We start from the raw sequence: 27,701 nt of genomic DNA, 5'->3' as shown, positions 1-27,701 counted from the left end.
TTCATCTGCCTCTCAACAGTAGTTTGCAGGCAACCTACATAAATTTGAGGCTGTTACCTTAAGAAATGTTCTAAATCGTGGCTGCTAATCAAAGCAGTGGCCGACATGTAGAGGTGTGGATGTTGCCAGTGTCCTGCATTCACACAAGACTGCGGTAGGAGGGTCCAAAAAGCAGTGTGCCATTTTATAATTTCCTGCAGATTCTTAGCTCCATTTCGTCGGAGGGACCCGTTCACTTTGAAACGGCCAATGAAAGCGTACATGGTATAGAAACTGGCATAAGGCAGAAAGGAGAATGTCATGAGGGAGGAGCAGATACCTATCGAGCGGCCTTCATTTCCAGAGAAGGATGCTGCGTCTAGACTTTGGAGGAGAGGTTTTGGAGCTCTGTCTAAAAGAGGCCAAAGCTGGGGAGCTTGTGGCCCACAGAGGTATGGATCCTGAAGGAGGCTGCATCCAGAAAACACCAGGAATTAAGAAAAGGGTTGAGACATTGACTATAAGGGAAACAGTGAACCATGGTTGATGGAATGTTGATCTAGAAAGTTGAAGCAACACTAAGAGTACTCAGATGTGAACCAGAAGATGGATGAGAGGTTGAACCAGGATGGAGAAGAAATCTTTGGAGAACCTCAGGGGTGTTGCGACTCTCAACCAGAGGGTGATGAGACATTGAACCAGGCAGTGGCCGAAGCGGGCGGCAGCGGTTGTGATCGGTGCACCTCTGCTTCGACTCTCAACCAGAGGGTGATGAGACATTGAACCAGGCAGTACTCGAAGTGGGCGTGAGCGGTTGGGATCGGTGTTCCTCTGCTTTGTCTTTTTTTTAAGTTCTACTTTTCCTATACTTGTATTTTAAAAAGAAACCATTGCGGAATGGTTTACTTTTAAATTAAAGTGTAGGAAGAAGTTTAAACATGCAATTCAGTGTTCCCTTAAACAGCAGGTGTGTTTGTCTGGGGGTTCGGATTGCACGTGGGAGGGGGCGTGGCAATGGGGTTTGTGGGGAGCAGGACAGGCCAGCAGGGAACATTGTTTCACTGCTTCTTTTCATACACTTTGACCAGTGGAGAACCTAAGAGGTGATAAGACCTGTAACCAGAAAATCATGAGAAACTGAACCAGACGCGCCAAAACACCCTAAGGGAACATGATATGTGATGAGATCATGAATTAGGGGTAAACAAAAGGTTGAAGCATGAGGTAGAAGAAGCCCTGAGAGAAGAAAGGACATGTTGAGATGCTAAGTATCAAAGCATTCACATGAGAGGTGTGTTGGAGAAGATTAGGAACTCTCGTGCAAGAGCACCTTGAAGGAATTGGAGAAGGTGTAACATCTGGAGTATTAACAAAGAGTAAGAAATAAAGACAAATGGTGCCAAAAGTATGAAGAGGGGATTTTTGTGACTGAGAATCCACTTCGAGGATATCGAGAAATAAGGAAGGATAATTCAGAAAGGTTGGGAAGAGCACATTTTGGCAAGGGCTGCAAGAAATTATTTAACTAAAATCCTGTTCATTCAAATCGGTTCTCCGTTTTTGAGGGTGATTAATAGTGCCCCACAAAGGTCAAATGCAGATTCTGAAAAGGCTCTTTGCAAACGCATAAACAGGATAGTAACCGTATTTGACACCAACACCTATGCACTTTAGTCTTAAATAAATGAGCTGTCATTCTGCTGGTCGATTAAGCCCTGTTCCGTGCCTCCCTAATTCAATTGGTAAAAGCACATTTTTCCTGAGAAACCAAAAGGCAAATGCATGTGAAATAAACTTCCCAAATATGCATGCAGAAAGCTGTTCGTAGGGGCCAAGTGAGTAAACAAATGTCCATGAGCTGCAGAATAACAAGTGTGGATGGACACATGCGAATAGACAGCTAAATAAAGTAACTTTAAAAGGCACCAATGCGCATGCTCTTCTTTCTCTAATTCAGAATTTTGTTGTATCGGCTACCTGTGTAGCCCAGAGTGAACCTTTTTGGAATATAATTTGAACTTCCTGAAGAGTGTTGTTGGAACGTGTGCCTCATCAATTCTTTAACTGAGTTCTTGAACCCGCTTGTCTAGGCATGCCTGTTGTCCTTTCCAAAGAGGTGGAGTCTGTTCTAGTGGGTGCTGCCGTCCTGGGAGCCTGCGCCTGTGGGGATTTCACGTCCATACAGGTAGGATCAAGTGCCGAGTGGAAACTTGTGAACGTTGCAATCTCCAGCTGACAGTTTGTTCCTTATTCTCGGAGTTTGTTGTGAAATATAGAACTCTGCCAAAACGGTATGTTTTGTCCCGCAGAACCAGATTCGAAACTACATTCCATTTAGCTGAGTGTTGGCAAGTAGAATATGGAAGCAGCGAGTTTGAGAAAGCTAGCTATCACTATGATTAATACTCATCTATGTAGAGACTTGAAGTGCTTTTGCATAAACATTTTGATTCCCCCCCCTCTTTATATTTCAAGATATATATTACACGGCCCACAGTGTAGTTATGGCTAACTTGCTAAAACCATAGGAAGAGCACTTTTTTTGGGGGCTTGTAACTTCACTCCACCTGGAGGAATCGTCACCAAACTTTGCAAAAAAAGTATATGGCCAGCTAAAGTTGGGTGAGGTTTCGTGCCGGGGGGTCCCAATTTTTTTTTCCATAGACTGAATGGATTTTCACCAAATGTGCGGCAGGAGCGGGAGCTTGGGTCACAAAGCATGCTTTGTGTGTTTGGTGGAAATCGGACCAGTACTTTAGTTGCAAAGAACTGAAATGTACGTCCCAAAAAATTAGTGATATCTGGGTCCACTCCGCTGACCCATTTCAGAAGTCTCATTGGCCTGCAGTACGCCGTGATGTCAGCGAACATTGGATGTGGCCGGTGGTTGGCTGGAGGGAAGCGTGCTGTGCGTCAAAGGTTTTAGATAACGCTGCCATCGTGTATCAGAGGATAGTGTTGTAAGACCTGTAACCAGAAAATCATGAGAAACTGAACCAGAAGCGCCAAAATTCCCTAAGGGAACCTGACATGTGATGAGATCATGAATTAGGGGTAAACAAAAGGTTGAAGCATGAGGTAGAAGAAGCCCTGAGAGAAGAAAGGACATGTTGAGATGCTAAGTATCAAAGCATTCACATGAGAGGTGTGTTAGAGAAGAGTAGCAAGGCTGCCTTGTGTGTGGCAAGGCTCTCAGCCATTGTGTGCATGGCTGGGCCTCTTGTACGTAGAGGTGTGCGCAGTAAAAATAAGTCCTATCTGGCTCCGCTACAGTGTCTCATTTCCCTGTTCGCCGCACGGTCAAAATGTTGATTGCAACGCAGTGTGCGGTGACAGGATGGGTGTCAAAAGTGTTCCATGACTGCGGCATGTTGTATCGGAGGACAATGCAGTGGTGAAAGGGGCTGAAAAACATAGTGTACAGAATCTGGTGGTGGGAAGAAGGGATGGAAAGGGTGCAGGAGTGAGAAGTGCTTCATGTTAATGTTAAAGGATATTTGTACCACGCACTATCGCCACCGGAGTGGTCCCTGGTGATCTGGCGGCTCTGAAAAGGGGAGGGGAGTGAGACAGTGGGAATAAGTGAGAAAAGTGCAAGAGAGCAGTGATGTGCCGTTGGCAGCCTTAGCACAGTTAACACCGCTCGCTGGGCTTGGGGTGTTTTTTTCAGTCGGTAGCCGTTGTTGTGCGAATCTATGTGTGGCTTGTTTTGTTGTTGTGGTGTAGTGAAGTGTGTGCGGTTTGTTGTGCTATAGGGTTGTGGTGGTGTTTGGTTAGAGTTTGATATCATGTGATATATCTCATTAGAAGAAGACAGTGGTGTGTCAGCGCTATCTGTGCATGCTCTGCCAATGCGCGGATACCTCAACAGGAAACAATATTTTGTGGTCATTGCAGGCTGCCTTCGTTATGGCATGCCAGCTGCAGTGGCAATGTCTTTCTGTGATGAGTGGTGGCAGGCACATTTGCAGAACTGGAGTGCATTCCAAGGGACATCAGGATTTAAACATAGCGTATATTATGGTGTGCTGTGTTAGGTAAGTCCGTAGCCCCATCGATGCATGGCTGCAGCCCTAGCACAGAAAAGTATATCCACTGGTTGAAAAGGTATGTCCACTGTTGGAAAGTAGGTGCCACATTGTTGCTTTTTGTGTGTGGTTCGGCTGCAGTGCACACAATGTTGGTTGCATGGGTGTGGTGATTGGTAAAACAACCTACAGTTGTCGGTGTGTGGGTGGAGATGCTGCAGTGGCCAGTCGTGCAGTGTATCCACTGGGTGCACTAATGGAGTACATATGGAAGCGGTCACGGTGCAACTGGTTCTTATGTGTGCTTGCTTAGTGTGCATTGCGCAGATTAGTATGTGTTGCAGTGCACTACGCACCATTGGTTCTATGCATGTACTATAGTGTTGGGAGCAGGCCCAATGTTGTGAAGATTGTCTTGTTTGGTTTGCATGCTTATAATGCTTTGTGATTGGAAGTGGGTAGCGGTGCCAAACACAGCGATATGTTTCTGCATTATGGTAAGTGGAACATGTGTCCTTGCCTCTCTGCTTTATGGTGCGGTGGTTGGGTGGAAGGGCTGGTGCGTATGTTGTCTTTGTGATTTCTGGCACATGCCTACATGGTCACCTGCATGGTTCTGTTATGTTGTGGTGAGTGTGTCCAAAGCCTAGACTGTTGGGTGCATGGCCGAAGGCCTTAGGCCATAGGCCATGCACCCAACAGCCTAAGCCTTCATCATTCTGCCACAACATAAGGCAGCGATGCAGTCGTCACTCTGCATGCATTTGAAGTTGGTGAGTAGCACACAATGGTTGTGGAGGACATTGTACACTTGTTAGAACAGCAGAAGTGAGACGCTATGGGTACATTAGCATATGGTGTACACAATTTCCCCTGTTGCACAATAGGGAGCCACATGAAACCATTTGCGTTTGCAATGGTTAGCCCCTTATAAGACCATTTCTTGAGAAAGTGTTTGACCACATTGCCCCATTAAAGGCAGTCATCAGTATCAGAAAGTTGCAATATGGACAATGTACAGAGCCACACACATACCGTTCAGCACAGCTAACCCAACGTCATGGAGCCATGCATGCAACGATGTGGCCAGGGTGAAAGGAGGCAGGTGCAATTGCAGATGGGGAATGCATTACACATGACATGAGGAGTACAACGTGGGGGGCGGACTTCCACCTTCTGGCGAAGCTGCTTCCAAAGGAAAAGGAACTCTCCTGCCTGCTACTACTGTTCGTGCATTAGCGCTGGGAGTTTTCAAACTCGCGCTTCACGAACGGCCACTTCCAGGAAGGGGCAGAGCACTGTGCAGCTCACGTGACAGCTCACGTGACACTTATTGACCTTAAAAACTGGGCCAGTGCACCCTTGTGGCGTTAAGCCCATTAGGAGTAAAGCCCAGTGACTGTTAAGCGACTCTTAAGCACTGGTGGCTCCATTTTACCTACTCTGACCTAGCCGCCGCGAATAATGACTCTATTGGCAGACGGACCACAGACCCAGAAAAAATCTTTACAGCAACGGCACTCAACAAATCCTTGGTCCATGACGAAAGCTGCAGTCAGGCCTAAGCTAAGCAAAGCGAATGGACGCGCGCTTATGGCTGCAAATGGGTTATTAACAACAGAGGCTACCAGCTCTCCAACGCCCCCAGCTTTGTTGTCTCTTGAAGAGCGCTGCGCGCAAACTGATGCCTTAATTTCACCCGTACTGCTCACTGTTCCATCTAACACCTCAGCAGTCCAGTTAGACAATCCCTGCTCATCGAGAATCCCCGCCACCAATCTTGAATGTAATCCAGCTTCTAACGGCGAACTCCCACTCGTTGGTGGAACAGACTTATTAGCAAATAGAGCGGCTAAGGTGGATTCACTGAACTCATCTAGCGCTCCAGGCGCTACTCCGATGCTTCGGTCCAATGTTAAAACATCGGCTACACCACGAACGACGCAACCAGTTTTAATGGCACCTGCGCCCTCTCAAAACAAGAACTTTACGAATGCTGTTGGCCTTTCTATAGATAAAGGTCTCTTGTCACATTTAGTGACTGATGAAGAACTGTTAAAAATCTTGAATCTTGAGGTGGAAAACCTTTCGATGAGCAATTTGATTTCTAAACAAGTTCTGAACAGTAAACGACTATCTACGTCTACTGTGGGGTCGACTTGTCCCCCTACTGCCAAAGATATTCTGCTACAGGAGAAAGGCTCCTGTTATTTTCCAGTTCAGTCGCGTGGCCCACAGATCGCCTTGGTCGACGCCGAAAATAAATTGAGGCCCCCTGCTAATATTCCATGCTCTTTGCCCACAACTAATCCAATTTGTTCCCTAATTGATTTCACCACACTAAAAACAGTAGGTCGAGCTGCTCTAGGAGCAGCACTTGAATGTACTGAATCTGCTAACGATAGCGCTTTGGCATGTCAAGCCCCTGATGTTGGTCGTTCTTCCATCTCGAGTGCAAATGATCAGTTCATTGATGCCAATCCATCTAGCACACCTCAGCCATCGGCACTAGAATTCAATCCACTCCCTATTCAACTCGATCGGAGTGCGACTGCTCGCGCTAGTCGCCTGCAAAGAGTCGCCAAGCTTGAGGCAAAACGCACTTCCATTATACCTCCTCTGTGCGAAAACTGCATGCTGAATGCAAGTACTCCGCATCCTATGCTACCTCAGTTTGGTGAAGAAGTTCATCCCACGAATTTTGCAAAAAAATTCTCCACTTTTAACCCGCATTACAATTTGGACAATTCAGATGGCTCCTTGTCTCTCCATGATTTTGTACCTCAACCGCTTGGCATCTCATCTGAAGCGCTCTCTCAGATACACAACAGTGTCTTAGCGGCCTCTGCTGTTGCCTTAGCACCATTAACTAAAATGTTTGAATCATTGATAGGAACCATAAGTGATCAAGGTGTTGCCATCTCTAACTTAATGACAAAAATTGATAAACTCGAACACTTCTCGAGTTTCCTTCAAGTTCAAATGGCATCTAATGCTGAAAATGCGGCGAGATGGCAAGACAGGCTGAGCGATTTAGCTGCTCGTCACCATTGTCAAAATGACTCTCTAATGGAAGGTCTGTTGGACTCCGTGAAATGGATGCGAAAAAACACAATTATCCTCTCCCGGGGCGCTTGCAAGACATGAGAAAATTCACCAGGATCCCCTCATCCTCAAGTTTTGGCTGTACCTGCGACGGCTGTAAATGAACCTTCGCAGTCTGATCCAACAACGAGCCTCCTGGCTCCCTCCCATGACGCTTTGGATCCAAACTCGAAAATGCAGGGTATAGTCCCTCAACAAGCAGTCTCGCAATAAATGCGATCCCGTCTCAAGGAAACGTACCGGTGCAAACCACCACGACAATGAATTCATTCAACATATTTAAAGGGCCAGCAAAAACAATCACTACAAGTTTCGAAATCAAATTGAAAAAGTCTTCCGGACAACAAGCACAGCAACCTAATAAAAAATGTATTTCGCCAAAACAAAAACAGCAAACTAAATTTTTTTTTATAAGAAACTTAACAACCCTGAAGAAGACAAGCTTGTTCACTCGACCAGTTCATACAACTACTGCGACGAGAACTACCAGCAATGTACCATCAAGATCAATAGGTGCCATACTGAGTCCTTTAAGGATCTCGGCAAAACGCCGGCGTATAGCATTTAATGATGCCTCCATTGGTAACGGCACTCGTGACTCCTCTGTTGACTTATGTAATTTATCGATTTACTAAGCTGATCTTGAGAGTTCCATCAATGCTTCTATTGAAGCCCCAGCCGTTATATCAACTGGGCTATCAACGAGGGGGAATCTAGAGGCAAACAAAACTTCGAGGATTTCGTAATCAAGACCCAATGCTCGACAATTCTCTCCTCTGACAAAGAGGGCTCCTCAGCAACCACTAAGTTCTAGGTTAAATCCTAAACACACGTCGAATCAGCTAAAATCGCGCTTGCCTCTAGTTCAGCAAGCTTCTGGTCCTGACAATCGAGAGCCTCAAACCTGCAAGTGGAAACTCCTTCTCCAAAACATCCATTCAGATGGCAACGAAGTTAATCTAAATAGAGGAAATATTCTAAAACTGCTCGCATGTATTCCACCATTGCGAGCCATTTCATCAGATGACATTAAAATCGTGGAATATATCACTGAAATGTTTTCCGACCAAGTTTTTCTCCATATTTCATCGGCGGCAGTAAAAAACATGCTACTTCACGCAAACGAAGATCTCCTGCTTTACGGCTTCGATCTCACCCTCGAGCCTCCTGCCACGAGAGCTGTTTCATCTTCTAAGGTAAATCTTGACCATGAAGCAAGTCATGGAGCCGCCAAGCGATCGTCCCTGCGCCAGTCTCTAGTCTCGTCGCCCGACATTTTAGATGCTGCCACGCATCAGTCATTTGAAAGAAGAGCCAATTATGCGAAAATATTCCCAAATGGACCACGCAAATAGCAATGAGCCAACGTCAAACAACAAGAACTAATTCTACTGTCATGGAACACAAGAGGATTCATGCACTTGTTTAACACATTCCATGAACCTTTGGAGAATGTGTTTGCTATATGCTTACAAGAAACGTGGCTACGGGATCCCCCTACTTGCGATGGATTCATTACGCTGATAAACCCAGCTGGCAAGAACCCAAAAGGTCGACCTTTTGCAGGTCTGATATTACTTTTGAAAATCCAGAACTGGTGGTCGCTAGTAGTCTCCACGAATCCAAATCCTTTTGTGCAAAGCACTTTGATCAAACTTTCGCTGAGAGCCACTGTTTCTAATCTTTTAATAATAAATGGATATTGGAATCCTGCTATGATTCCATCAACATCTTTCATCCAGTCATTATTGAATGAAATCAACCACACCTTCCTAGAATATGACAAGGTTTCTATACTCATCTGTGGTGACCGCAATTGCAGCTGGTTTAAATATGATCCACTTACCAAGTTAAATGTTCGGCTTCCTGATCTTGAAGTCATTCGGAGAGGCCAAACTTGGGCAAATGATCTCTTGCAACGCAACTGTAAGATGTTAAATGGAATAATAAAAGGTGATTCTCCTGCTAATCCGACGTGACATAGTATGGCTCGAACAAATACTCTTGACTACATTTGGGCCTCGGTGGATTTTTTCGACAAAGCCTCTTCCCTTAATGTGCGGGCGATGTCATCTAGCGACCATAACTTGCTGCGGCTTGTTTGGTGTGAAGAGCATTGCAACACGCCAGGAAAATACTCCTCCCAATTACAATCAAATGCCGCAGGCAACCGATTAGTAACTAATGGATCTGCTATTGCCCAACTAAGCCATAGTTTGAACGCACTCCAGATAGTAGAATATGCTCCTATGCTGATGGACCATACTCAAATAATTTCCAACTCAAGAACGTTCAGGTCATTGCCGAAACATCGATATAGTTCTGAAATAGCATTGGCAAAAAAATATTAAGGAAAGATATTAGGCAAATCAAAAGAGAGCCGAGTGACCCGCGTTGTAAGGCAAGGAAGGTTAAGAACCAACGGCAACAATATCGAAATTGGCTAAGATCACATTCAACCATCATCGATCAAGGACGAGCAGAAACAATGCTAAAACTCCTAGCACAGAAAAACACCCACGAAATCTGGGCCATCCTGAATAAGGGCCGCTCTAAATCTACTCCAGCAATCTCTAATGAAATTACAAGCGACAAATGGCGCGAATACTTCACCTTAATGTATGAAAAACCTGTGTCTGAAGATCCCTCGCCGTCTGATGCGACAATTTCTACTTGGGATATTACACCTTCCTGTAAAGAGATTGAATTTGCAATCTCTAAGCTGAAAAATTCAAGAGCTGCTGGCCCAGACCAAATATCAAACCTCATGCTCAAAAAGCATAGTGTACATTGGGCCAAATTTATCCACAAGTTGTTTTTTCAGATCACAAATAGTAGGAAGCTTCCCTCCTCTTGGTCCAAGGCAATTGTAGTTCATATATACAAGAAGGGCTGACGGGCCGATCCTGCTAACTATCGCCCGATCGCCCTCCTTGATACTATTGGGAACATTTTCGGATCTTTTTTGCGCCAACAGTTACTGAATTGGGCATTTTCAGCTGGAAAACTTGACTGTTGCCAAACAGGCTTTACGAAAAATGTGGGGACTGATGTGAATCTGACAATCTTGTCACTCTTAAAGTTGTCAGCGATGGAGGCGAAAAAAATAATCTTCTTTGCGTTTGTCAATCTAGGACAAGCTTTTGACGCTGTTAGAGCCCATCATCGCCCTGCACTCTAACACTTCCATTCAAATCAGAGTCAACTTACAAGGCGACCTCACAGATCCAACAAGAGCATTTAAAGGCGTCAAACAAGGTTGTCCCCTCGCAGCAGATCTTTTAAAACTCTTTATAGCTGATTTACCGGAGTGGCTAAAGTCTGTCCATTGTTTTCCCCCCAAGCTTAACGGATCCTTTATTAATCACCTGGTTTATGCTGACAACATAGTGTTGGTTGACCAAACACAAATTGGCCTCCAACATCTCCTTTCCCGCCTGCATGAGTTTCTAACTATTAACGAGCTATGTTTAAATGCAGAGAAAACAAAAATCATGTGCATCGGACGAACTATGTCAAGGAAAGACAGGTCTTTCCGATGGCACATAGAAAAAAAAGTGCTAAATGTTGTCAAGTCTATCCGCTACCTAGGTGTAATGGTCAATGACTCGGTCTGCGAAGCTGCCTGGACTAGCGATTTGATGGACAAAATAAAGATTCTGAGTCTCCAAGTCGCCAAAATTAACATTGACTATGGGAAATTTTCTATCACTCCCGTAGTAATGTTTTATGTTCAAAAAGTAATTCCAACTATCACCTTTGGCGGCGAAGCGGCCTTGAATGTCAATCATAATCTATGGTGCCAATTGGAGGGAAAGTTTTGGAGACAAGTTCTGAGCCTTCCGAATTATATCTCTATGTCAGCCTTGAGATACGAGCTAGCTTTGAACTCAATTTATATGACAATTGTCTGGAAATCTCTATCTACCTTGCGTAAAATACAACTCGGTTCTATCATTCCGGCATACAACATCTTCAAGCCGGGGCAAGAATCCGTTGATAATGTCCTTATTCATGCATGGAAGCTCAAACTAAATTCAATTATGGTTGAAGCAGGTATATCGGAAGAAGAGTTAATCAAGCGCCCACAACATGCTAAGAAGAAGTTAGCAATATCGGACTGGATCTCAACTTACAACAGCCGTCTAGCTCTCAAATCTACCTTGCCTACTTCCAGAAGTCTAGTTAAACTACACGGTCAACCAAAATATCTTACGAACTGTCCATCTCGTCATCATAGGGCACAATTTTTAAGGCTGCGACTGAACGCTTTAAACACTAACGAGATGCTCTGGATGCATAAAAACAAAGAAACAGTTAATAATAACTGCCGATTTTGCAAAACTACAGAAGTCAAGTCTTTAAAGCACCTAGCAATCTTATGCCCAATGTTGACAGATCTCCGTGAAGTGCATTTAAATGAATTCAAATCACAATCCCATGTGTCTGATGATTGGTGGGATTATGCCGTAGCAGGTCATACCATCAAGCTTTCCTGCAACCTAATTAATTTCTTTGATGAAGTCCTAAAGTTTGTACCCAATTGAACGTTGCGAGTAACTGAAAGACATGTCATCATAGTCGTTGCCTCTCCCTGTGACCGTGTCACCTTATAGTATAACATTGATTGTCAAATCTGACTAAGGCTACTCAAGGAGGAGATGAAAATGAAAATGTATTTAATTCTTCTTTCGGAAATGTAACAAAAACACGATATGATATATCAAGTTGAAGTTTTACAATAAAATAAAAAAAATAAAAACAACGAGGGGTGCACTAGGGAGTGCTGTGTGTGGTGAGGGACTAGCGTCTTGGATGCATGGCTGGAAGCCTTACACAAACAGCTATGTAGGTTGCTTGCAACTACTCTTCAGATTGTTGGGTTTTGTGTGTGGTTTGTGAGTTGTGCATGCATTGTTGATTGCATGGGTGTGGTCATTGTTCGCACATTGTACATTATCGGTATCAGGTAATACAATTGTGGAAAAAATGTCGACAGTAAACAAAATTGTGGCAAAAATGCTGTGGTTTGACCCGGTAAAGGTGTACCCCATTATACCATTTAAGGGGACCAGTGGTTGCGGGGGTGTCCCCTGCTCCCCTTAAATGGTATAATGGGTCCAGGGGTTGCGGTAGTGTCCCCCGCATCCTTTACATGATTGTGGTGCAAAAAACCACAGTATTTTTGCTGCGATATTTTGGATTCATGGCCATTTGTGCCGCAATTTTAAGACATGGAACCACATTTTCCAGTGCATGGCAAGAATTTATGGAGTGAACAGTTCTGCAGTGTGTCCACTGAGCGCTGCCGTGAGAAAGTGTGTGTATATCAGTGCATAGGGTTCAACTGCATAGTGTGTGTGCTTAATTAGTGTGCATTGCGCAGATTACTAACTACTGTACTGCACTTTGAAGTATTTTATCATTGGAGTTGGTGGAGTGCTGGGAGGAAAAAAACTATTGCTTCCTGCAGTTTGTGGTGTTGGGTGCCGCTCTGGGTGAATGTGGATGCTGAAAGCATGCATCGGTTTGGAGAGCTATTACCTGAAGGTACTTTCACATGACACAAGACCTGTACTGTGAGTGTGTAAAGGTACGTCTGCAGTGCAGAAATGATAGTGTTTGATGCAGAGGTCTTGGATGTGAATACTACATGCATGTGTGACTATAGCATAGTACCTAATGCGGGAGTGTTGTATATACAATAGTGGAAACAGAATAAGGAGTGCCTGTACTGGGGTGTGGCCTTCGCTGTAGCTTGGAAGGCGCACATGCTACAATCTGCCCTTTTGAGCATGATGCCTTTGTAAATGGAACTGTGGGGATTATCCAATCAGTTGTCGAGGGTGTGGTTCACAAGAAGGGGCAGTGATATATTTCCCCAAACCTCGATACAGTGAGGTTCACAGAGATGGACACACGCAGAGTGCGCATCGTGAGTGATACCTTAATGCAAGATCTGCACAGGTATGCTGTTGTAAGAGGCTTTGATACTAACTTTCAGTTGGACGGAGTGGAGGCTTTTTGATGCATGGTGTATGAGTGGGGTTTCAGTGCCATGGCTCTCCTTTGTACATGTGTGGCCTCTGTCAGCAGTGTGGATGTTGTGGTTGTGCATTATGGAGCACTACATTTGGGGTACATGTCGTGCTCACATTTGCTCCATCACCTCAAGAAGTTGATAACAGTGATGCACATTTTTCCCATTGCCAAGGTGATTTTCTCCTTCATACCACCAAGAGGTGCATGGGACCATGCCGGTGTAATTTGCCCAAAGCCAGAAGTCGGGAGGTGTTTCATAAACAGAAGCACGTGTGACTTTATGTGCAGTGCTGGGATGTTTTGCACCGACTATGACAGCATTAACGAGCAAGATTTGCAGTGGATCGAAGGAAATGGAATTTTTTTGACCTCCATTGGCAATGCTGTTTTGTTTGCCACTCTGCACGCAGCGTTACAGACAATCCTGTAGAACTGTAAGAGAAGCATCAACGTTCAGTCCGTACAAATGTGAGGAGAAGCAAACAGAAAGTAATCGAAAGAGATTTTTAAAAAAAATATACAGTGGACACAGTTGAAAGCTGCATCCACTGGTAAAGGCTAAAATGTATCAGTTACTGTTGTAATATAATTAGTGATGTCGTCAGTGATGTTATCTGTGATGTCATCATTGTGGTCATAGTCTGCGCAACATCCTTCACCGTGGCTACGCATTTTTGCATCTAATACAGCAGCCAATGGAATCACGCACTGCGGTTCTGAACCTACACGTTATACATGTCAATATCCAATCACACATTGCGTAGTATTCATGTGAGTATGCCACAGCCGTTTTACGTAACCACGCGTGTGAAATAAACCAATGGGACGTCTAACTTCTGTAACGCTGAAACAAGGGGTGGGCGTCCTGCCACATACAATCATGTATTTACAGTAATTTAAGCAAGTATATCCTATTTTGTCATGTTTTAACTTAACAGGGATATATCTGTGTCTACTGTTCTCATCATGAAAAGTAGAAGAGCACAATACTGGATTGAGTTCACACAGCTTTTATTATTTGGCTAGTGAATCTGTTTTTATTTGTTTTTCTTTTCAAAGCATTTTGTTTTTTAGTGAAGAATATTTTCTATTTACTGTTCAACTTTTTCTTTAGTCATAATAGATTAGTCGATCATGAGCATTGCATATGATAGTGCATTAACATACATCTACAGACAACAGCATGATATACAAGTACTTAATACACAAATCTAAATAACAGCTGTGTGTTTAACAAAATCATACAAAACATTATATACAGAGCTTAAAAGCTAAGAGCTTTGTTTGTTCCTGAAACGGCTGGGTGTTATGCTCCTTTCTCTGGACCTCAATATGGTCAAATACTCCATGCGGAAGGATCACCTAACCATCGGTCTACGTCTAGAGGTGAATTAACAACAATTGTTCTTAAGAGGGGACTGCTCTAACACTCGGAGTGTGGCATCCACTGACGTTTCAGCTGGTTGGTAGAATAGCCTTATTCCTGGGCCAAGACAGGGTCTCCCTATAGGGGGCACATGTAAAGGAACTAAATTAGTGAGGTACTCTTATGAAGTGCAACTGTGTGTCATAGTGTTAAAACAAGAAAGACAAATAAAGGTTAAAAACCGTAAACTGAGAAACAGGGTTTTTTGTTAAACTTGTTCTCAGAGGCTCGCCAGCAATTCACTGATCTTGGCTAAATATCTCTATGGGGCTCCTTCTGATTAAAGAAGCTTCAAGGCTCTAAATGTGTCTTCCACCGGGCTCTCAGCATGGAATTCTGGCTAAGAGAAGGGTAAAGATGAACATTCTTTCTACAACCTCTCAGAGTTGTTATTAGGTTGACATGATGTAAGGCTCACACTGTGGCATGTACCAATATGGCTTATATCTGATTGTCCTATGTGCAGGGGCTTGTTCGCATAGGATGCACGGCTGGGATGCAGACATCAACTTGCTCTTGGTCATCGTGCACAGCGGCTCCCTGTAGGAGGGCAACAGCCACATTATTTATCTGGAAATGGTTTTGATTGTAGGGCGTGGAAATGTGCCATGAGGGACCCAACCTAAAAGACCAAATGGGTAGCGGTGCCCCATGGCAGGCCTACCTGTAGAGGAGGCCATTAGCTCAGTCTCTGTAATGCCCCTATGAATGCCGTCTGCAGAGTCCCCGATTGTAACGCCGCCAGAGAGCTCAAGGTTGTACAAGCAGTTTGTTTTAGCTGTGCGCACCCGTAGAGGAGCATTGTTTTTACGCTACACGCAAGCGCTGCGCCTGGGCATCCCGTTGCCCATGGCTACCTAAGTCCTGTGCTGACTCGGAAATGCTACAAATCAGAGGAGCAGCTGGGACCTGGGTGGTTACCTGTGAGGTGTATGTACAGAAACTAAAAGGAAGGAATGCACACGTGGCATAGTAGTGAACTGCCACTGATAAAACTAAGCTGTTCGTGTGTGAGAGCTACTAGAGGCACTGGTAGTCAAGAGTGAAGGAAGGTGCAGGCTTTGTAATTATGCTAGGATTGATTGTTACCAGGGCAGGAGGATGGCGCTATTGATGTATATGGCCTATATGATAGACAGTGAGCGAAATGTTCAATGCCATAGTTGTATGCCTCTGATGTAAAAGCAGTGGCCCATGGACAAGGGGGCAGAGCATGCAAGTTGTATGCAAATGTTTCTTTAAATGTATGCGAGGGTCATGAAAATACATACCTACGACATGTGGTCTAATGACTGATAACCTTTGGTAAGGTGCTGCGTCTAGTATTTAGACATGGTTACAGGTACAGGTGATGGGAGATGTCCCAAGGGGAGACAAGTGTCTCATGTGTATATATGCATTAGTATTAAGTGGAGCAGTGGTGTCAAAGGTGCTGTGTGGGGGCTAGGACAAAATGGGCCATGGGATCACCACGTATGGTTGAGCTGAACATGGGGATCCAATGGAGGTTGGAGCAGGAGCTGTTAATGGTACTTCTGCCTATTATGCACATAGAGTCAGTCAGGTGCTTGTAGTAGTTCTAGTAAGGATCGAAGGGTAGTGCTTCATTTAAGCCCTTGGTGGTTGATTTAAGTTTAAAAATCCATCAGGATTCTTTGTGATTTAAGGCGCTTACGGCATTGGTGGTGTTAAGAACTTTACTACCCACCACAGCATATCATCCGGGCCATGTTGGGGCTCGAGGTAGTGGGAGACCAGAGGGGCAGTATGCGTCCTGCATCGAATACGGGATCTATGCTCCCCAATTCTTGTATTCACTTTCCTTCTAGTCTGGCCCACATAGCGTAGTCCACATGGGCATTCTATTATGTAGACCACATCAGATGTTTTGCAATTGGAGAAGTGATTGATGTGCCATTCCTTATCTTCCACCATAAAGGAAGTAGTCATTTTTGTCAGCCTACACACAGTACATGTGCTACATGGGTGGTGCCCTTCAATTTCCTCTTTAGTTCCATATTTCGGTCCTTTTGTTTTTCTTATTTATTCTGGCATGCATAAGGGCATCTTTGAGGGTTTTTGCACATTTAAGCACCATTCTCGGTAAAGACTCTTCTGGAAGGCTCAGTTGTATGAGAGGCCAGAATGTTTTCATATGTCCCTTTATTTTGGTGGTAGTTGGTCCAAAGTTGGTCACACAGGTCATCATTTGCTCTTTTTCTGCGTTATGTATTTTCATTGTCAGTAGAGTTTCTCTAGGTGTGTAACAAGCTCTCTTTTTGGTGTTCTTCACAAGCTATCCTGTAGTTTGGAATCTTGTTTGTAGGTCATTGGCATTTTTTTTATACTGTTCCAGTTCTGTGCAGTTTCGGTGCACTCATAGAAACTGGCCATATGGTAAATTATCCCGTAAGTATTTGGGCTGGTTACTCCTGCAGTGCAGGAGATTATTGCGATCATCAGTGTCTTTTTTGTACAATGAGCAGGATAATTTATTGTCTCTCAGTCCAATGGAGAGGTCTAGAAAGTTGATTTCCAAATTGATCTGGTTTAATGTAAATTTGATTTCCTAGGTCTGTTGGTTAATCCAATTAAGGAAGTTGTCCAAGGTGGCACTGTCATCTTTAGAAATATATCAATATATCGGAACCATTGAGATATTTTGTCCACAAAGGGATTGTTGATGTTCAGGACGTACTTCTGCTCGTACTCTGACATATAGATCACGCCATGGTAGGGGCTAAACCTGCCACCATGGCGGTGCCGCAGGTGTGCAAGTAGAAAGCAGCATCAAATGTGAAGAAGTTGTTGGTCAGTTGTTGGTCAGTGCCGGCTTCAGGAGTTCCACAATGAAGTTTGTTGGGGCCCTTTTCTGTGCTGTGTGGTGTGTTAAGTGATGTCATATGCATTACACTGCTGAATCCTGGGGTATTGTAACGCTCACCTGATTCTCGCAGAGGCGCCGGTCTTGACTGGGCGACTACCGTATCTTCAAAGGTGATGTGTAGCACCCGGTTGGCTCTTTGGGCTGGACCTCTGTGCACTGTATGCCTGACGTGTAGAGTAAGATGTCTGCAGATAGAAAATAAGGGGTTAATGAACTGGGGTTATTGGGGTGTCCCTATCTCTTTCCTCTTCTCCTCTCCTGTAGACCCCCAAAGGTTAACGCTCTCACCTTAGGTAAGTGAATGCCGAGCTCTCCATCTGCCTCGGGGCAGGGTGCTGTAACCAGTTTCTTCACTGGATAGGTAGCGCAGGCCTCTTGACTTCAGAGGACTGCTGTCCGTCGTTTACTGCACGAACGGTAAGTTTCGAGTCATTCAAATGTCTGTAAAGTCTTTAGTAATGATGTCTCTTGTTTTGCAGGGTTCCGGCGATGGCGGATGACGGGCTGAAGTGAGTTGAAGATGGAGCCCGTGTGATGAATAGAAGCGCCTGGAAGCACGTAAGTAAGCACTTGTTGCCTGCTTCACGATGCGCTCTAACTGTCTTTTTATTTTGCAGGTACGAGTTCGGAGCGGCTGCAGGGTGCCGGAATACCCACTGGATTAGATGTGGAAAGGAGTAATGGCACGTGAGTATTAAAGTTCCCCAATGTCTTAAACGCACCTTGTTTTGTCTTTCAGATGCGGGATGCAGCGCCAAAGACCTCCGGAGCATGCGAAGAGTTGGTAAGCTTTTGTCTTTCAGATGCCGGAATGCAGTGTGAAGACCTCCGGAGCGCACAAAGAGTAGGTAAGCCTTTGCCTTTCAGATGCCGGAATGCTAACCTGTTCTTCCTTGTCTTTATAGGTGTTGCTGAAGACTGGATTCAGGATGGTAAGCCTTTGCCTTTCAGATGCCGGAATGCTAACCTGTTCTTTCTTGTCTTTATAGGTGTTGCTGAAGACTGGATTCAGGATGGTAAGCCTTTTTCCTTAGGCCCAGGACCGGATGCAGAAGACACGATGAGCGTTCTGCTGCAGAGGTTGCAGAATAACGCAAAGCAAGATTCATCCACCGGGTGTGGTTTAAATAGCCTCCTGTAGTGCTTCGGTGTCTCCTTCCACAGCCACGCCTAGGTAAGAAAAGAGTTCCTGCTTTCCAGAAGAGTTCCAGTGTTCTGAATCTAGGGAGTGGCTCCAGCCCCACCCAACAGGAAAAGTAGTTCCAAACAGAAGGGGATCAGAGGCTCAACTGGCAGGCAAGTAAGCAGCATGGTCTGCTGCAGGTAAGTCCACCCAAGCATTATGAGCCCGGCGCTTCCAGCGCTGGGACTGGGCATATTTATGAGCCTGGTGCCACTGGCGCCAGGACTGGGTCCAAAAGGTCCCAATTGGGACTGGTTGGCACTCGGAACCTGTGTTATGGATCTGCTTCCAAGGGAGTTGGGAAAACCCTGACCTTTTGGAAGCAGAGATCATGACAGGTTTGCTTGTGTATAGACTTGTGATGTCCATTGTCACCAATAGTCACCAATAGTTCTTCCGATTGAATGAAAGGATATTGTTCAAATTTTGCTATTGTAGCCATTGTATCCCTTAAGTATGTAGATGTCTGTTGGCTGAGGGGTTTAAGAAAGTGGTCCACACATTTGAATATAGGTTCCAAAATCGACCCACAACCGAAAACTATGGGTCTCCTTGGGTGATTGGATCTATTTTTATGCATTTTCAGGAGGGCATAGAATGCCAGGGTCCTGCCCTCTGGAGTGTTAGGCAAGTCTTTTTTCCATGTCATTGAAGGGAAAGGAGGGCTTACAAACCCATTCCTGCGGCGGAGCGGCCGCAGAGAGCTGCGTGGAGATGTAGTCTGGCAGAAATCTCTGCTTTCTACCTGTGAGAAGCAAGTCTTTTTTCCCTGTCAATGAAGTCGAAGGAGGGCTTAAAAACCCATTCCTGCCATGGTGCGGCTGCGGAGAGCTGCATGGAGGTGCAGTCTGGCAGGCCGGCAGGATGGCAGCCCGGACCGCATTGCCTAACAACAAAGACAACAAAGACATTATGGCCAAACAGGGCGCAAAGACCTCTGCACCCACGAGAGCTAGTCTGAAGCAGGGGATTACATCAGAAGACTTTCAAGACTTTCAGTTAACCCAAGAAGAAGAGGGACGTTTACTGCTTAGTGGTCGCTGTAAAGTGAAAGATCCGCCAGAAAGAGCGGACCGGAAAACAACGTTACAGCACCCAACCTCCAGTTCACCCCCTCCCTTCTTGAACTCCCAGAAAGGACTAAGTCAAACACACATAAAACCGGATTCCCCGGAATGCCTCGAAAATAACATAACTTGACCAGCAGACTTGGTCCCCTCACAAATATAACTTACCCCAGGACGAGGGCCCAGTCTCTGACCTGCATGGCCCCTCCGGGTGTCGGACTCCAGCTGGTTCTATCGGCGTTTTGCGCCCTGGGTGGGACCCCCCCTCTCCAGTATGGTGCGATCGTCGGGGGTCCGAGGGAGGGAAGGCAGGGGACGAGGCCTCGGCCCACGATCCACCTAGCCCCTCCGAAAGTCGGCTCTCAGCATGTCTTGGTGACGCAGTGCGCCTGGGGGAGGGTCTTACCTCTCCAGCACAGCCTGAGTGCTTTGAGGTTCGGGGGTCCATGAGGGTGGAGCAGCTTGGTGGGACCTCAATGGCGCTGCCGGCTCCAGCGGTGCAAGGGGGCATGGGTGGGAGAGCTCTGGAGGACGTTGAGTTCGCCCGGGCTCCCGGTGACTTGCAAGCTCCGCCCACGGGAGGAGGCTCGGCTGCTGCCGGAGAACCTGATGTGTGCTCGGAGGAGTCCTTGCAGCCGCTCACAGAGGAGAGGCTGATGGTGAGCAAGTTGAAAAGTACGGTGAAAGACCACAAACACTCAAGCTCACAGAACTCCCCTGCAAGTGGGAACACCAACATAGAAAAAACATACCTGAACCAATACATGGTCCCTCCTAAAACCATCATGGTAAAAACGTCTAAATCACTCCTAAATATTACCAAGGAAAAAGATGAAACCAAAAAGGATCTTTCGTCACATAGTTTACACTTAATCATAGACACCGAGATTCATCCAGTAACAGTCAGGGTGGAATTACCAAGCCCACATCAAAATTATCAGATTCAAGATCAAACAATCTGCTTAACACAACAATAATTAGCTCAGGAGACTCGTAAGACCTGGACATAGGCGACCCCAACATACTGAGAGAACACAATTGGGCAAAATACTGGACTGATTCAGCATCGGACAAGCATCTAGATAAGTCCAACTTGGGTGAGTTGAACACCACTCAAAACCACCTGCTCTCCGGGTCAAATATTGAAAGGTACACCCCTGCTCTGAAATTGAACAAACCCAAAACCCAAAGTTCCTTAAGTAACAGACAGATAAAAACCACCTCAGCGACTTCATCAACACCAAACCACCGAATAACAATGAAGCCCCATCCTAGAAAACTCGGCCTAATCCAGCCTATGACAAACAACCCAGTAGGCAAGTTCTTTAACAAATTGGCTCAAACTCAATCCACAAGCCAATTTGAACTATCGGATGCTGAAATATTAGAGGGGATTCCATCATCACCCCGTGAGAAACTCTACAAAAAATCGGCAACAGAAGGGACTCCTATAGACGACCTACCAGCTGGCCAAGCCAGTTGCCATTTTGGCCATCCCAAAATGCTTAGCATCAATGGAGAGAGTCCAGTTAACCAAACCACGAGATGAAGGGGGGCGTCCAAGGAACAGAAATAAACATTCTCAACGAAAACACGAGGAACAGGACTTCAGAAAAAGAGAAGGTTATCCCGGGGTACCTCATCCAATCCTTGATATCAAACTTCACAGCCACCAATACAAAGGGCTGCGAAGAGGCTGAATCCAAAGATGCCTCCTTAAATCATAACGATCCTATAGCTTTAAAACAAAGATAGAAGAATAATAGGCTGAAACTGACACTTCAACACCACAGAGATGGCACCCCGGTGGACATACCTCGATCATTCTTGTCCACTCCATCCAAAGGAAAGAGCGACAGAGAACCTTCCAAATCCACAGAAAAAAAACTTGTCTGGTAAAAAACCTGACATCCTTGCCATAATGTCAGCGGTAAACATAGCCCTGGCGACTTTCGGAAAGCTATATGATTCACTCAACAAAACCCTAAAAGATCACACATCGCTGCTAACATATGTAAGTTTAAAACTGACCCATCCAGAAGGCTACATATTGGCCAAAGAAGCCTGGAAGGAGAACACAAGAGATCAAGGCACAATGACAGACAAACAACAAATACCTATCAGCCTGCTGGACTATCAAAAGACAAGAGGTTTTTCACTTAAAAAAAAAATCCCTTACCATCGGTACTCAAACCTCCTGACACATCACTCAGGAAAAAATGACAGAAACGGACCCTCCAGTGACGTCTCAGGACAGTCACCTGAGAGACGCCCTAACAAGCGGTCCTCAAAAGAATGCGGAGAAAACTCAAGTGAACAAACTCACTGGTGTAAAGGAAAAATCACCTGAAAAAGAGCCTATCAAGCCAAACCTGAGAAAAAAGGAGCTACACGAAAAGGAGAGCCTGCACCAGAACAAACTAAAGTTGAACTGTGAAAGAAAAACCAAAAATCTTAAACCATCATCAGAAGCTGGGACAAACGGAGCCAAGCTCACTGGACAGACATCTTCCAAAAAACAGACGTCAGTTTCAGTAATTAAACATCCAAAAACGCAACAAACTCAGTTGCAAAGGGACACTATCACAAAGCCAAAAGAAACTATGACAAAATGGATAACAATCCTAGAAAAAGAAAGACCTAACGGAGAAAACACTCTCTGCCGAAGGAGCGAGAAGCTCCATGAAGAACACGAAGACAACTCGATTGACCTATTGGACATCAGCATTTATTTTATCAAAAATTCAGAATCAGAAATTCCATGTCCTAAACCAAAAAAAAAGGAAGGTGTCATTCAGAGACGAAGACTTAACAACGGAAACTTCGAGGAGAAACGGTCCGGAACATAAAGCAATGCCTCAAAAGAATCATCAAAAAAATTACGAAAAAAATGATAAGAGGCAGTGGTCTTATCAAGAAAGGAGCACCCTACACCGGCTTTCCGGCATAAAACTAAACAAAGGCCACCATACCAAAGAAACGAATCACAACGGCCATAATACACCAAACTCAAGATGTGAGATAACTCGTACTTTTCTTGACTCAAGTCCAAACGAAAGAACGCCTAACAGCGAACGGAAACACAGAGAAAACCACGCCAACACTAAGGACTTTAGGCTCAATGAAAGAACGCCTAACAGCGAAAGGAAAAATAGAGAATACCTTGCAAACGCTAGGGAAACCAGAGCAAAACCTGCTTACCATAATGATCGAAGACATCGTCCCTCTACCTAAAACAACAACTCGGAAGCAAACCTCTTCGAAAAAAACAATAGATATCAACATAGAACTTCCAGCACGTCCTCATCTCTCAATCAAACAAGAACAACAGCTCTTTTTACTCACAGAAGCAAGTTAAAGAGAACACTGAAACTGGAAAAACAGTCAGGCTCAAGAGAGAGAACACTACTAAACAGAAGAGCAACGTTGAGACTGTTTGAAAAAACTACGAAAGACGACCATATTCGAACCATTGACATAAAGGTGGTCGAATTTGCCCACAAACGACACACAGATAGCATCTTCTTGCACATCACATTTCACTCAGTAAAGAATCTTTTGTTGTCGGTGGCTGGGGACCTCCAGAAGAGGCGATACTTACTTCGAGAAACAACGGCCGAAGAAAGAGGTCTTGTCTTTCCTAACATAAAGAACACAGAGAGAGCCCGACAGAACGGGAGTATGGCCCAGCTGGGGAAAGATTTGACCAACACGCCATCAACAGAATAAACCCAGACACGAGAAAAACTGAAGAGAAACCAAACCACGGGAAAAGAAGAGATGACTAGAGACACGATGGAAAATAGGTCTAGAAATCCAGTAGGTCCAATCTACCTGCAAACTAACAACAGAAAGAACAGAGAAACCCCAACTCCAACATCGTTAACAGAAGGACAGCAAAAAGTTAACAAGAAAGAAACAAAAAGGTGTGCATGGATCCCCACCGCGTTCGCTCAATATTCAAAGAAATAGCAACTAACTGAAGTGGCCATGAGCACTAACACAAAACCATCTGTGGAGAAGACGGTTCTTCAAAAACTCACCATTGGCTCATGCAACACCCGAGGACACATCCACCTCACCCAGGCTGGGGAGATAAACATAGGCCTATTTGATCTCCTAAGTCTTCAAGAGACTTGGCTTCAACTACCTCCTATTATAGACGGTTTTGAGACTCATCTTTCACAGCACATAAAGGACCCAAGGGTTGCCCGATATCGGGCATCCTAACAGCAGTCCGCACAGGAGGGCGCTTGCGAATAAATAGAATCCTGGCATCATCTGCTTTCATACAAGCCATAATCTTAGAATGGGACAAACATAGCAGGCCATCAGTGAGTAAAACGTGCAAGCTTATACTTCTTCTCAACATCTACTGGAATCCTGTGGCGATCTCCACCAAAGAATTTATAAACAAGGTTGAAACAATCTTAAGTGAAGCAACAACTGACTTCACCGTGAATCACACATTGATTTGTGGAGACCTAAATGCCAGCTGCCCAGATCCAGAAGGAAGACACTCAGTGAGTACTCTGCATTCTAATCATAGCCTAAAAGCGAAGAAAAGAGGCCGTACCTGGTCAGAATGAATGGACACTCGCGACCTGCACAACCTTAATTCCCTGGACACAGTTTTCCCGCCTGCGGCGACATGGGAAACATCAGGACACAAAAGTACCATCGATTCTATCTTTGCTTCAAAGGAACTGTACTCCCTAACAGAATCATTTGAGGTGCTAAAAACTACCAGAAGTGACCACAACCTACTTACAGCAATGTGGTCCTCATTCAAAGAGACGCCAAAAGAAATGTCTTATCATCTAGAAACAAACGTTCAAGGAAACAGGCTAAAATTGACAAAACAAGCCATCAGCTCCATCACGATGGCTTATAACCAAAAGAAGGAACATGGAACTGAAAAACAAAGACAAGTATTCTTGGACTACTGTCCACTCCTAGTCCCCTACCTACATTCTAGGCCTCTGAGAAAAGGTCAAGACAATCAACATCTTCATAAATTCAACGAGGAACTTAGGAACAGGAAAGCCATGCAAAGAAAAGCCTTGAGACGTGCTCATAAACATCCATCTAAGGAAAACATAGCCCTTGCATTGGAACAAACAAAAGGCTACAAATCGTGGCTGAAAAACCATCGAAGGATGCTATTCCAACACGACGCAGAGACCATGCTAAGAGTAGTTTGTGGAAGATCTTCTAAAGACTTCTGGTCTCTAGTTAAACATTCAACAGCGCTAACGGACACGACCATCTCAAACAGTGTCAGTGAGGAGAAATGGCTGCAACATTTTAACAATCTATTTGAAACTACTGGAGAAGACGCCGAGTGTGACTGGTCAATCCCTTTCAACAAAGCAATAATCCTGAAAAAGGTAAAAAATCTAAAAAACTCAAGAGCTCCAGGCCCTGAGGAATTTCAAATGTCAAATTAAAAAAGGACCCTGAAACCCAATTTTTAAAAAGGATCTGAAGAGTGAAGCAAAGAATTAAAGGCCGATAGCCTTATTGGACGTCATAGGGAAGCTATTTGGATCATTGATTCTGGACGACCTGCAAGAATGGCAGAAAGAAGCTAAAACGGCAGACCCGTTCCAATCTGGATTCGAAAAGATCCTGGGAACATCTATCAACATCATGATGATCAGTATCTTAAAGGCAAGAGCTTGGGAAGGCAAGTTAACAACATTCATAGCTTCCATAGACTTAGTGCAAGCTTTTGATTGAGTAAACAGAAAAAGACTGTGGAAGAAACTAGAAAGATCAAAATGCCCTCCTTCCATTATAGCACCAATCAGAGCTCTACATACTGAAACTTCAGTGAGAGAGCGACTAAACGCGGCCGGCCTTTTGTCAAAAGCAATAAAGACAGCAAGAGGGGTTTAGCAGCGTTGTCCTTTGGTCCCAGCATTGTACAAAGCCTACATGGCCGACATTGTGGATTCGGAAAACGATACTCGCTCTTTCCCTCCCACAATAGGAGAATCCAAGGTTACAAGGCTCCTCTACACCAACGACATAATCTTGTTGGACCAAACTGCCATCAGCCTACAACGCCAATTAGACAGCCTCTCAGCCTACCTAAAAAAAAATGATTTGGATATCAACACAAACAAAACGAAGATTATGATCATCGAAAAGTCAAAAACATCAACAAAAAAACACCACTGGGTCATAAATTCTGAAAAGCTGGAAACAGTAGAAAGCTTCACATACCTGGGGGTCAAAATCTGCCGCAGCAAAATCGAAATCTCTATGCAGGAACTCCTTTTCACAAGGACAAAAACTCTTGCAGCCCAAGCCTTGACTCTGGACAGAAAGTACGGCACATTTTCGCTTCTTCCAGTGATAAAGTTTTTCAAAACAAAAGCCACGCCGGCGATAACATACGGAGCCTAGGTGATGCTACAACCTCCTGCCACATTGTGGGATAGACTCGAGGGTCTATTTTGGCGTAAAGTACTGAAGCTGCAAAACACGACACCAATAGCAGTAATCAGACACAAGCTAAGTCTGTCATCAATGAAATATGTGATCGAGAGAATCAGTCTTCTATTCCTGGGGAAAATCCACAAATCTTAGACATCATCTACAGAGAAATGACAAGTGAAAAGACCCAGATGCTGACTGCTTGGTACAAAAAACAACTTGAACTGGCAGTAAAAATTGGGTGTTCGGAATGGGGCATCGAAAGAATCCTGGGAGTAATCAAGGACAGACTGAAAACTCGAGATTGGATCGAAGCACTTGATAAAGCAAGTGAGTACACAACCATGTCACACTTGACATTCAACACCCAAAAAATAGACGAGGTGAGAACTTATCTAAAGAAATCTCTCAATAAACATCTGCGAACAATCTTTCTAAGAGCACGTCTGAACGTCCTAAAGACGAACGAAGTCTTACATTTCAGAAAACAATCGAAAACAACATCTGTTGCTACTTCTCAGTTACCCAAAACATTGAGACAGTGCGACACCTCCTTCTTCTCTGCCCAGGAACAGACAAATTAAGAACAATCTATCTCAGACCACACAGACTCAAACATCTGACAACAACCGACAAAGTCTGGTGGAACCAGATGATGAGCGGCGATTCTACATCTCTGTCACTAGCATCAGCAAAATGTTTGCATTGCCTGGACCTGGACGGAAAGGTCATAGACCAAATCCCACATGGAGAGGACAAAGTGGCTTGAAGACAAATTCTTGTTTTAGTAAAGAAATGAAAAGACACTCCAAAACAAAAATTGCACCAAGTTTGTAAAAATTGTTAATTTACGATTAAACACAAATAGCTCCTCATTGAGAAGGCTCATTACTATTTCTTTGTACTGGTTCAGGTTTTGAACAACGATACCTCTGCCTTTGTCAGCTGTTTTTATAACAATTTGCTGGTTAGCTGCTAGATTTATCAAGGCTCTTCTCTCTTCTGAGGTTAAGTTGTGTCTGAGTTTCTGTGGTGCTTCTTGCAGTTTTCTCATTTCCTTTCTAATACAATTTTTCAAAGGAAACTATGGAGGGTGGTACTTCGTTCTCCCTGGGATTGAAGTTAGATTTAACCCTAAGTCCTGTGTCCTCTTCTTGAGCCGATGGTGTGTTCTCCTTGAAGTATGATTTCCGTCAGATTGTTCTAAAGAAATGAGAGAGCTCTTGGTCAAGCTTGTATCAGTCAGTAGGGTTGGTGGACACAAAAGAAAGTTCTTTTGTCAGTATGGATGTCTCTTCTTTGGTCAGTGGGATTCCCGAAAGGTTAACGATAGGGTTCTCATTTAGTATCTAGATTGGTTTCGTCGTCTCCTGGTAGTTGTAGAGCGGCATGTGTTGCGGTGGTGGTGGGCCCCAGTAACCTCCTCTGGGGTCCCTCTCCCTAAAAAAGGAACTGGGGGTGGTGGTGGTTGATACTGTCCCTGTTGTGGGTATCTTCCTTGATTCTGTGACTGGTCATTGGCACAGGAGCCCGAACTTAA

General features: G+C 44.6%; 1 protein-coding gene across 2 annotated transcripts in view; it reads left to right on the top strand.

Annotated features, from left to right (window-relative positions):
- The window catches only part of FGGY (FGGY carbohydrate kinase domain containing), a 2,730,916-nt gene that overhangs the window by 2,196,402 nt on the left and 506,813 nt on the right, over nucleotides 1-27,701 (top strand). For both annotated transcript variants that reach the window (XM_069642074.1, XM_069642075.1), the window contains exon 14: nucleotides 2,070-2,164. In XM_069642074.1, coding sequence (XP_069498175.1) covers nucleotides 2,070-2,164 — 95 coding nt within the window. The remainder of the gene's footprint in view (nucleotides 1-2,069; nucleotides 2,165-27,701) is intronic.

Source organism: Ambystoma mexicanum, chromosome 1q (assembly GCF_040938575.1).
Source record: "Ambystoma mexicanum isolate Mex_15411 chromosome 1q, UKY_AmexF1_1, whole genome shotgun sequence".
NCBI classification, from domain to species: Eukaryota; Metazoa; Chordata; class Amphibia; order Caudata; family Ambystomatidae; genus Ambystoma; species Ambystoma mexicanum.
This window is presented reverse-complemented; position numbering and strand designations above follow the sequence as displayed.